This window comes from Molossus molossus, unplaced genomic scaffold, assembly GCF_014108415.1.
Source record: "Molossus molossus isolate mMolMol1 unplaced genomic scaffold, mMolMol1.p scaffold_m16_p_2, whole genome shotgun sequence".
Classification (NCBI taxonomy): domain Eukaryota; kingdom Metazoa; phylum Chordata; class Mammalia; order Chiroptera; family Molossidae; genus Molossus; species Molossus molossus.
Window position 1 is genome coordinate 104876569 of NW_023425355.1, and position 11990 is coordinate 104888558.

Sequence of the window (11990 nt, forward strand, 5' to 3'; positions counted from 1 at the left end):
AAACCCCCATATTGGACAGGCAGACAGACAGTGGAGCTCCTCAGTTAGGGTGTGGACAGGCCCCACCCAATGCCTGGGCTGGGTCCAGGACTTCAGGGCGTGCCTAGTTTGCAGACAGTGTGTGTCCACACTCCCCATCCAACCACAAATGTCTTCCCCACCTTTCTCTGGGGACCTTCAAGATCTAGGGTCCTCTCTTGGCTAGGTTATGTGTCTGAGGTCAGCTTATAGTGGCCTGGCTGTGTCTGTCTATCCCTGCACTTTTCCCACTGCTGTCCCCAGGTCTGTCTATCTACCCTGTTTGCCTCTCTGCCTGAATCAGACTTTCTCTGCCTGTTGTCATTGTCCCTCCAGGTGTCTCTCTGCCTCCATCACTCCCTGTGTCCCCTTGTCTCTCTGGGCTGATGTGTCTGTTCCCAACCTCTGTTTGGGGATGTGTCTGGTTGTGGTCACCTATCTGTCAGTTGTGTCTCCTGTTTATTACTGGACCTGACTGCCTGTTGCCTTCCTCCAGGTGCTTGCATGGGCTGACCCCTTGTTTGTTTCTGAATCTGGCTGTAGTCTCTTTCTCCCCCTGAATGCCCCTCTGCCTGTGTACCACTCCTCCACACCCTATCTATCTTTGTCCTCTTTGTAGTTTGTCCTTGTGCCTGCCTGTCTATTTGTGACTGTTTCTCCTACTATCTCTGTCTCTCTCTCTGCATAATTTCTCTCCATCCCACTGTGTGGCTGACCCCCGAGTCAGTTCTCTCTGCCTGCCTAGCCCTCTCTCCGGGTGTGGACCTACTCCCTCAATTTTTCGGTCCACCCCCCCCCCCCACAATCAAGACGAGCAAGCGCGCGCGCGCACACACACACACACACACACACACACACACACATGCACACACACCTCAGTCTCCCTCCAGGTGGGTCCAGATGAAGAGGGTGCCCACCTTTCCCTACTACTTCCCCCTCCCAGAGCCAGAAGGAGGGAAACTGAATTAAAATGAAAACTTCTTCCCAGAAAAAAAAAAATCCGCGGGCCAGATGAGGCGCGGGCTGTGCTGATTAGCTACTGAGCAGGCGCCTCGGTGCTGATTGGCCACCGAGCAGGGCGGGCAGGGTCCAGTGAGCAGGAGGCGGTGGGGTACCCCAGCCCTAGTCCTAGTTCTGCCGCTTCTGCAGCTGAGAAGAGCAGGGAGGTGAGGAGGGAACGCTGGCTGGGGCGGGGGCTTTGGAGACCCCAAGGCACAAGTAGGGATCCTGGGAGGGGACTCAGGGGTTCCCTGGGGACCTTTCTAGCACTAGTGGGGAATTGAATGGGAAGGGGAGTCCTTCGGTACGTTGCTCCCAGGAAGTGAATTCAGGAGTGGGTAGGAGTCCTCAGAGGGTGCTCATGGCTGAGGATGGGGCTCCATGAGAGCCCTCCCTGCCCCAGGAGGGGGACTCAGGGCTTGGGATGGGGATCTCCTGGAGGCAGTTTTAGCAACGATGGGGGTCTAAAATGGGGGTTTGTGGGCTACTGCATGTGCAGGAAGTGAGCTCAGGGCTGAAGGATTCTTCAGAGACATTCCATGCAGAATACAGGGACTGTATGTTGGCCTGGGGGTCACAGAGACACCCCCCACCCCCAGAAACACATCAGGTCCTGGAGGGGGTTTCTGATGAGGGTCCCAGAGACAGCTACTCCTCAGGAGGGGAAATTAGGGATCAAGTCAGATTCCTTAGACACCCCAAGCCCAGGAAGTATCTCAAGTCTAGAAGCGTCTCTACAGTTACTTCTGCCAGAAGGAGAGTGTTTAAGACTTGACAGGGGACCTAGAAAATACCTCTGGTCCCTAAAAGGGGGAATAAGGGTGGGTGCCTGGGTCACTTCTGTCCCTAGAGGGGACTCAGTTGGGGAATTGTCTCTGGCCTCTAGTGAGGATATTCAGAGTTATGGCAGAGAGTTTGCAGCGTCAGGGGCTGGGGTCTCGAAGCCAGTCCCCACCCCCTGCCCAGTGAACAGGTTGCATCAGCTCTGGGCTCGGCTTGGGGCCCAGGCTTGGGGCCCAGGCGGGAAGGAGGGGTGTAGGAGGTATTATGAGAGGTGGGGCAGTCAGCCAACATGTGTCCCTGTAAGGAGCAGAGACCTGGCCACATGGTGAGAGTGAAGGGAATTGGGGGTGGGGGTGGGGTGTACTGGAGACCTGGGAAGGAAAGAGACAGCAGGAAGACAGAGTAAGTCTGAGGTCTGGGAGGAGAGGCTATCGCAACTCCAAATGGCCATCTGCTGTGGGGTTGGTTTCTCTCTTTCCTTCTGTCTCCCCCCTCTATTTATCTCTCCATGTCTGAGTAACTGTTGATATCTTTCCCTCTCTGATATCCTTTTCTTTCTCTCATCTCTTCCTCTCTCAGCCTCACTTTTTTAAAAAAATTTATTTTACAATTATAGTTTACATTCAATATTATTTTATGTTAGTTTCAGGTGTACAGCATAGTGGTTAGACAATCATACAAAATGATCCCCCTGATATTTCAGGTACCCACCTCAGCCTCTCGCTCTTACCTTCGATTCTCTTCATTTATTCCTTGTCTATCATTCCTCTGTTCCTGTTCCACTTGCCTCATCTCTGTTTCTGTTTCTCTGTCTGTCTCTGTCTGAACCCCTATGCCTTCACCTAGCTCTCCCATTTTGTAGTCCTCCCTGCTTCATCTCTGGCCCCCACCCCATTTCTCTGCCCACAGGATGGAACTGCAGGATCCAAAGATGAATGGAGCCCTACCTTCGGGTGCTGCAAAGTGAGTCAGGGCCCAATGGGTCAAGGTCAGGGGGTCAGGATTACCCTCTCATCAGCCCAGATTTCTCTGCCCTCTCCAACTACAGGCAGGAACGCGAGGGCTTCCTGCCCAGCCATAGTCCTGCTCCTGGAAGGAAGCAAGCCCAGTTCATGGATGTGAGTGACCCTATAGGATCTGTCCCAGCTGCACCTTGCCAGTTCATCTCCTCCCCTACTCTTCTCTCTTCACGCTATTCCTCCTCCTCCTCCCCAACTGTTCCATGGCCTAGTTTTTACTGCCCCCGCTGCTCCTCAGCAACAGCTACTCCCCTCCCCCAGCTGTTCCTTATCTCCAGCTACTCCCCTCCCATCTCTTACGTTGGTAGCTGCTCCACCATCTCCTGTTTCTCTCCACTTATAGATGCTCCCCTCTAAAATTTCTCCTAGTTTTTCCCTTCCTGGCTCTTCCTTTCCCAGCTTCTTCCTGTCTCCAACTCCTTTTTCTTCCTAACTTCTTGGTTTCTCCTCTGGCCCTTCCTGGGCTTCTTCCTGGCCCAGTCACTTCCTCCCTAGTCTTTCCTGGGCCCCGGAACTGGTCTCCTTACCTGACCCCCTCCCCATGTGTTCCTGGGCCTTGTCCCTTACCCACAGTTCGAGGGGAAGACGTCGTTTGGAATGTCAGTGTTCAACCTCAGCAACGCCATCATGGGCAGCGGCATCCTGGGGCTGGCCTACGCCATGGCCCACACAGGTGTCCTCTTCTTCCTGTGAGTCCTAGGCAGCCTGTAGGGGACAGGGGTGTTTGGGGGAAGGTGGGAGGCCTAAGGGCCAAGTCTGAGTTGTGCCATCTGCCACAGAGCCCTGCTGCTGTGCATTGCTCTTCTGTCCTCATACTCCATCCATCTCCTGCTGACCTGTGCTGGTGTTGTAGGTGAGCCCCAGAGCTAAATCCAGACCCCTGACTCATTCCCCTGACCTGAGACCCCAGACTTCAACCCAAACCCCAGACTCTGGACATACCACCCTGACTCCAGATCCTAGACCCAGGACCCCAGACCCCACACTTAATTCCCTGGACTCCAGACCTCAGACTGTACCCTAGTCCTCAGACCTCATCTGGGCTCCCAGATCCCCAGTTCCCAATCCTCACCCCTCACCCCTCAGTCTGGCCATAAATTCCATTGTTTAGACCCTCCCTATCCCCAGACCACTATACTTCATCTCTAACCCCTCCCTTCAGTCTCTAGCCCCCACAACCATGAAAGCCAGATCCCACAACCTTGAGACCTCCAGTCCTTAGGCCCCAGCTTCCAAGCTTCCACTGCCCCAGATCTCAGACTTCACTCCTGCCATGGTCTCAGACAATGTGTATGTGGTCTCAGACCATGTATATGTGATTTGCTCCCAAGACCCCCACTACCCACCTCCAGCCCACCTCCAGCCTTCTCCTTGGCCACAGTTCCTGGCCACAGGTCCCACCTCCCAGATTCCACCTCTAAGCCCAATCCTAACTGCTTAACTCTCACCCCTCACCCCCATCAATCAGACTCAATTACTCCAAGCCCCAACTCTCTAGCTCCCAGACCCTCTTCCCCTCATCTCACCCCTGGCCTGGCTTCCTGGACCACAACCTGTTCCTTCCTGTTCCCCATCTCCACAGGCATCCGAGCCTATGAGCAGCTGGGACAGAGGGCGCTGGGGCCTGTGGGGAAGATAGTGGTGGCTGCAGTCATCTGTCTGCACAATGTTGGGGGTGAGGACTCTGGGAGGTGTGGGGATCAGCTTGGGGGAAGAGGGTGGGATGAGGTGGGATTCCCTAGGCTGGGCTGTGGAAAATGGGGTAGGGTGACGAGGGTAATCCTTTTGCTTACACCTCCACTCACCCGCACCAGCCATGTCCAGTTACCTGTTCATCATCAAATCCGAACTCCCCCTGGTTATTGGCACCCTCCTGTACATGGACCCTGAGGGGTGAGTGAGTAACACTCCTTGGCTCTAGTTCACAGGCCACTGACTCTACCTGTCAGGTCTGGCTGCTGTCTTCAGCTTTGTGTCCCAAATGTTCTACTTTGAGACGGTTGGGCAGGCCACTTTGGTCAGACTATGATTCCTGTGTATTGTGATGTCAGCAGTATATGTGACTGTTGCTCTGACTATAGGATACTAGCAGACCATGTGTTGATTTCTGTGACTGGTGTTCTGGCTGATTCCGTCTGGTGGCTGAATCTGTATGTTCAGTGTACTGATCATGCGACTACTCTCCAGTAGATCTAAACTCTGTCTGTGGGTTTTGCTTCTGTGACTGTTGTACTGGCAGGTTCTCTGGCCAGCTGTATTATGGCCAACTACAGCTGTGTCCTGTGTACTATGACTCCAACCATGTGTGTTTGACATTTGTTTACTCTGACTTTCCCTGTCCAGCAGATTCTGTTTAATTCTGGGCCCATCAGGCTGGCTGAATCTGTCTCACTATAAGTGTGTGGTCACTGACTCCAATGATGTGGGTGTATGTGTGTGCTGTGTACTGTGGTGCCAACTACATATATGTGATTTGCTCCAACTGTATGTGCCAGTAGACTCCATCCCTGTTTAATTTAGTGACCATTGTTCTTTTTTTTGTTATCCTCACCCGAGGACATTTTTCAATTTTTTGTTCAGATAGAGTGGGAGGGAGAGAGAGAGAGAAACATCGACGTGAAAGGGACACATCAAGTGGTTGCCACCCCACAACCCAACCAGGGCTGGGGACAAACTGCAACCGAGGTACACGCCTTTAGCGGGAACCGAACCCGGGTCTCTCTGGACCGCAGGCCGATGCTCTAACCACTGAGCCAAACCGGCCAGGGCTAGTGACCATTGTTCTAGCAAATTCTCTCTGGCTGTGTGTGTGTGTGTGATCCTCAACTACGACCATACATGTCCTTTGTATTGTTCCAACCATGCGTGTTTAATTGTTGTTTTGAGTATGCATCCAGATGACTGCATTTTTGATTTTGGATTCATCTTCTGGCTGCATCTGTCCAGTTTGTATATGACTTTGTGTATCTTGTTAGATTTTTGGTTTGATTCTGAAACCATCCAGGTAGCTGGCAGTCTATGTGCCTAGCTGAGTGTAATTATTATAATTAGCTCCCACTGTGTATATAGCCAATGATGTTTCGTTGGTTTATTTCTGTGTAACTGTGTGTATAAGATGGATAGTAGGCACTCAATAACATTTTTTCAAACAAATGTTAACTGACTGTTTTGCCTGAGCACCTCCCTGCAATATCTGTACAGATCTCACTGTTTCTCTGAGCTTGGTTCCAGCTGGCTGATTCACACGGTCTCTATTTCTGTCGACCATGTGGCCAAATTGGCCTAACTACTTTCAGGTGTTCAACAGACTGTAAGCTGTTTGAACAACCACACATGTGCATTTCTGACTTTTTGTCTGACTGCATCGTTGCCTGATCATCAGAGTGTTCTACCTGTCAGACACCAGGGTCGTGGCTCACTCTGTGTCTGGCACCTTGTGTTGGACTATGTGAGTGTGACTGACTTGGGGTGTTGTTTGTCCATCTGGTTGCATGTTCACTTGTGAGTCTGACAGCACAGTTTTGTCTAGCTGTGCATGTGTTCTCAGATGTATCCCTCTGACAGTGTCTGACTGATAGTCTGGTAATAAGTCTGGCTGTTTCTGTCCATCTTGTTGTGCCATCACTTTAACCACCTGAATGACTTCTCACAAACTGGGGTGTTGGCTCATCTCTCTTGATTACGGGCAGAAATGTCTGTCCAGCTGGCTTCTATGGATATCTGCCTGACAATTCTTTTTGGCAGGCAGCTAGTCACTATATGTGCCTGTCTCCCTAGGAGCTGGTTCTTGAACGGAAACCTCCTCATCATCATTGTCAGTGTGTTAATCATCCTGCCACTGGCCCTCATGAGACACTTGGGTAAGAGGCTTCCTGCATTGGTCATTGGATAGTGGCATTAGAGATGGGGAGCCAGATTGAGAGAATCCTGAATTTCAAGGGCTGTTGAACGCTAGGGGAGATTTTGATGTGGGCTTTAACAGATGAATAGGAGTTTACTCAGTAGGCATTTGCTCTGGAGGGGAGGCTGGTCCAGGAAGAATTACAAGTTTATGCAATAGTGTAGCATAATTGGCTTGAGGGTGTCTTGAAGGCCAGACTGGAGATTTAATATTTGCTGTAGGGGTGTCCCTGGATTTCTGAGTCTCATGTGTTATTGCCCCTTGCAGGCTACCTGGGGTATACCAGTGGTCTTTCCCTGACCTGCATGCTGTTTTTCCTCATTTCAGTGAGTCTGAGGGAAGGACTTGAAAAAGTGGAGAGTTTGGGACATTGGGACACAGCCTTCCCTATAACCTCATTTCCTTACCCTCCCACCCTCCCACCCTCAGGTCATCTATAAGAAGTTCCAGCTTGGCTGTGCTGTGAGCTTCAATGAGACAGCAGCAGAGAGTAAGAGCCCCCTAGATCTTCCCATCCAGGGGCTGAACAGAAGCTGTGAAGCCCAGATGTTCACAGTGGACTCACAGGTGGGTGTACAGGCCGATAGGGCTTCCACCACATTCAGGCCTCTGGTCCTGTTACACAGTATGCTTTTCTTGGAGTGGAGCCATGTATTGGACATTGGGGCTTCCAAGTGTCTGATATGGAGAGCCACGGTAGGGCCAGGGGGATGGAGAGGAGAGGATGGAACCCTGTAGGCTCTAACCTCATGTACTTGGGCCATTCCCCCAGATGTTCTACACAGTGCCCATTATGGCTTTTGCCTTTGTCTGCCACCCTGAAGTGCTGCCCATCTACACAGAGCTCTGCAGGCAAGTGGGCATGTGTGGTGAGTCAACAGGTGGGGTGATAGTCATAATGTTTGATAATTCTTACAGCATTTCTGGGACTGTAACTTGATTGTTGATTGTAGATTGTGCCAAGAGAGGGGTTCGAGGTGGCCAGGAGGCCTTGGGAGATACAGGGAAGTGACTGTTTACTGATTAGGACTTAAGTATTTTACTCTTTTAACATCCAATACAGGTGTGAATGGATAGAGTGGGGCAGCAGAGATGATCAGATGAAGGGGGTGGCATGCATGACAGGAATGGTCAGATGGATGGGGTTATGACTGGACAAAGGGGGGGTGTCAAGGATGACATGATGGGGGAAGTGTGGGTAATTAGGTGTGGATGGTCAGATGAAAGGGAGGAGCAGTGACAGCCAAATGGAAGGTAGAGGCAGAGATTTTCAGACAGAGGAGATGGGCAACGATGGTCATATGGGTGAGATATGGATAGACAGAGAGGGGAGGCTTGGCTAGTCACACAGGGGAGGGAGAGATGGGAATCCCAGTGTGTACCAGATGAGTGTCAGTTCTGGGAGAAGAGACTCTGGAGGGTGAAGGCTAGTTTTGAGGGGCCTGGACCAAGTCCAGGGGTATGGGCATTACAATTCCATGACCTCTATACCTTAGGCCCTCCAAGCGCAGAATGCAGGCTGTGGCCAATGTGTCCATCGGTGCCATGTTCTGCATGTATGGGCTTACGGCCACCTTTGGATACCTCACCTTCTACAGTGAGTGGAGTTGGAGCCAGGGTTGGGTGGGAGCTGGGGTGGGGATGAGGAAGACTGTTGGGGCAGGAGCCTGAGCACTCTCTCTCCATGCCTTCAGACCCATCAGTTTCCAAAGGAATGGTATGTATCATACATGTAGATTTTGTTAGAGTGTGTGTGTGTGTGTGTGTGTGTGTGTGTGTGTGAACACTGGTCCTGGTTCTCTTGCCATATCCAGCATCCCATGTTCCATGTCCCATGTCCCAGGCAGCGTGGAGGCAGAGATGCTACAAATGTACAGCCAGAAGGACCTGCTTATCCTCTGTGTGCGCCTGGCAGTGCTGCTCGCGGTGACTCTCACTGTGCCAGTTGTGCTGTTCCCTGTACGGGGGGGGGAGGGGGGCAAAAGGGGCCCATGGAGCAGAGGGACATGGATGGATGGGTAGAGGGCATAGGCATAGATGTTTGGATGGATGTTGGGGATAGGTGTGGATGAATGGATGGATGGAGGAGGCAGTGATGGACAGACAGAGAAGGCAGAATAGTCAGATGGACAGGGAAGGCAAGAATAGATGGTCATAAAGAAGGGGGCATAGAAGGCAGGACAGAGAGAGTCAGGAGGACAGAGGTAGGAGTTGGAGGAAGGAGGCACAGATGTCTAGCTAGACAGGAGAGGAAAGCAAGAATAGTCAGACAGAGGGTAGAGTCATAGATCAACAGTCAGAATAAAGAAACAGGGATGGACAGAAAAAGGGTGGAGGCAGAAGTAGTAAGGTGTAGGAGGGACAAGGCTCTCAGATGGGGAAGTAAAATTACTAGACAGAGTAAGGAGATAGAGTTAGTCAGATGAAAAGAGGCAAGGATCTTAAACAGGATGGAAGGACAAGTAGGTGGTCAGACAAGAGGAGGCAGAGATAGTAAGATAGAGGAGGAGGCAAAGATTTCAGACAGTGGGTAGAGACATAGATGGACAATCAGAAGGAAAAAGCATGGCTTATCAGAGTGAGGTGGATGCTCATTCAGAAATTGGAGGAACAGATGGATGGTCAGATAGGGTGGAGACAGTCAGATGAAGGGGAAATCAGGGATCTCAGGCAGAGGGTGGAGGCAAAGACAGATGACCACAAGGAGGGGGAGGCAGCATTTGGGCCCTGACTGTGTCCCACCCTACTGTGCCTACAGATCCGCCGGGCCCTGCAGCAGCTGCTCTTCCCAAGCAAAGCCTTCAGCTGGCCACGGCATGTGGCCATAGCCCTGATCCTGCTTGTCTTTGTCAATGTCCTTGTCATCTACGTGCCGACCATCCGGGATATCTTTGGGGTTATCGGTTAGTACCAGTTAGTCTCCATCTAATGTGGGCCTTGTACCTTAAACTTACATTGACTCCTATTTCTCCTGCTTGTCCTCCAGGGTCCACCTCAGCCCCCAGCCTCATCTTCATCCTTCCCAGTGTCTTCTACCTCTGCATTGTACCCTCTGAAGTGGAGCCCCTCTCTTCCTGGCCCAAGATCCAGGTGAACTTTTCAGGGGAGGGCTGGGGGAAAAGGGGGTGTTCTGAAGAGAGAGCACTCCAAGATGGCTAGAGATAGAAGGAACATTTTCAAGAGAGGCTTGGGAGAAGAGGATGCATCTAGAGAGAGATAGTCTAAAAGAATGAAGGAGATTGTCTTAGGAAGGGGCTGAGTAAACAGAGCACCAGCAGGGTCTGAGAAGACAGAGGGGGCACTCAATGAAGGGCTGGCATAGAGGGACCATTCTCTAGATGGAAGGTGCTTTATTAAAAGTCAGAACTTTCAAAGAAGATGGAGGAGAGTACTCTGTATAGGGTTCTAGGAAGATGGAAGATTCACAGGAACGGGCTGGTTTAAGGAACGAGAGAGCACAAAGGAGGGTCAGAAATGGAGGGCCTGAAGAACATTCTCAGGAGGAGCTCCACTGTGGTGACCTATCCAGTCTCATCTTCTCTCCCTCTTGTCCATAGGCTCTGTGCTTTGGTGTCTTGGGGGTCCTCTTCATGGCGATCAGTCTAGGCTTCATATTTTTCAACTGGGCCACAGGCCAGAGCCATGTGTCTGGACACTGACCATGCCTTTCTCCAGCCAGACTCCTGGGTACATGCGCCTGTGTGTGTGTAGAGACAGATGGGGCCACTCTCCCAGGTCCCTCCTGCCTGGTGTATGAAGATGGCTGGTTCCCATTAACATGGCTATTGGAGGTAGGGGGCCACAGAGGCTGCAGAGTGGTCCACTGTCCTCCCCAGGGATGCTGAGCTTGGATCATGGTCCTAACACCAACCCGACAGGAGGAGGAGGATGCCAGGTCCTTGGGGAGCCCCTGCCCAGCCCAATTCTTTCTGCCTCCTCCTGGCAGAATCTGTTTGTCAAGATTACCCTCAAGTTAAAGGGGGAGAATAAGAATAAAGATTCTGAGTTGCAGCTCTGGCCTCAGCCTTCTGATTTTTTTCTAAGACTTCTTGGTGGAGCCTGCTTAGGTTCAGACAGGGGTAAACTGAGGCCCCGAGAGTAGTACTGAGTTGACTCCCATATGTTTGCTCACTTCCCCACTTCAGTAACTTGCTACCAAACTTATTGTTTCATTTACTTGCTCACTTCAGAAACATTTATTGAGAGCCTACTAGGTGCCAGGCACTGTTCTAGATGCTGAGGATACAGCAGTGAATCAAGGATACAATTATCCCTGGAATTGATGTTATAGCACAAGAATCAGTGAACTATGGCCCACAGGCCAAATTCAGCCCACTGCCTATTTTTGGCCCCTGAATTAAGAATGGTTTGCACACTCCTAATTGATGGAAAAGAGATCAAAATAATAATTTGTGACACTTGAAAAGTATATGAAGAGGGACTTTCAGTCAAGATGGCGGTGTAGGTAAACGCAGTCCTAGCCTCCTTCCACAACCACATCAAAATTACAACTAAACTACAGAACAACCATCATTCAGAACCACCTGATATCAAGCTGAATGAAAGTCCTACAACTACAAACTTAAAGAAGAGGCCACATGGAGACTGGTAGGAGGGATGGAGGGGCAGAGGGGTGGACCTGCTGGTCCCACACCCATGTGTAGCGGATAAAAATCAGGAGGTTGCATCAGCTGAGAAGGTCCTCCCTGAGGAGTGAGGGGTCCCCGTCCCACATCAGACATCCAGCTCAGAGTTCCAGTACCAGGAAGAGAATCCCCATCACTTCTGGCTGTAAAAACCAGCAGGAACAGAGGCTGAGGGAGACTGAGTCTTCTGGAATCCCAGGCAGTTCTTCTTAAAGGGCCCACACACGGACTTACTCGGACCCACTCCCTCTGGGCTCCAATGTTGGGGAGGCAACTTGAAAGGCACCAGAAACATATGGGGAAGAACTGAATTGTTCGGTATTGGGGAGAGATCTGGAGAGGCAGCTTTCTCCTGGACAGACTTGCTGTGGGACATCATTGTTCCTTTAGTGAGTCTTTCTCTGGGACAACAGATGGCCGCCATATCTGGGACTCCAGGAACCTGGCTCACAGTGTTTGCCCCACCCTGGTGATTCCCTGAAGCCCTGCCCCACCCCACCTTTGGACCCCCCAAGCTGTTTCCAGTGTCTTTACCATAGGATTGGCCTGTCTTGGATCCTGCTTCAGATTTTCCTAAAATATTTCAAACAAGCAGCATCTGGCCTCAATGAGCCCCATACCTCT

At 51.3% G+C, this 11990-nt stretch overlaps 1 protein-coding gene across 7 annotated transcripts; it reads left to right on the forward strand.

Moving 5' to 3' along the window:
• The first annotated feature begins 7 nt into the window (after nucleotides 1-7).
• On the forward strand, nucleotides 8-10726 carry SLC38A5 (solute carrier family 38 member 5). Of its 7 annotated transcripts, none has more exons than XM_036271593.1 (16): nucleotides 8-219; nucleotides 2710-2763; nucleotides 2824-2918; nucleotides 3393-3508; nucleotides 3599-3672; nucleotides 4402-4494; nucleotides 4634-4712; nucleotides 6597-6679; nucleotides 6988-7046; nucleotides 7150-7287; nucleotides 7493-7572; nucleotides 8217-8317; nucleotides 8564-8679; nucleotides 9479-9623; nucleotides 9707-9810; nucleotides 10278-10726. In XM_036271593.1, exons 2-16 carry the CDS (start codon nucleotides 2736-2738, stop codon nucleotides 10377-10379), a joined length of 1413 nt encoding a protein of 470 aa, XP_036127486.1. In that variant the 5' UTR covers nucleotides 8-219; nucleotides 2710-2735; the 3' UTR covers nucleotides 10380-10726. The 7 variants fall into 7 exon arrangements, with proteins under 7 accessions (XP_036127486.1, XP_036127483.1, XP_036127484.1 ...); XM_036271590.1 differs by having other exon boundaries at nucleotides 2849-2918; XM_036271591.1 differs by lacking the exon at nucleotides 8-219 and adding an exon at nucleotides 1118-1184 and having other exon boundaries at nucleotides 2849-2918.
• Nucleotides 10727-11990: the final 1264 nt, after the last annotated feature.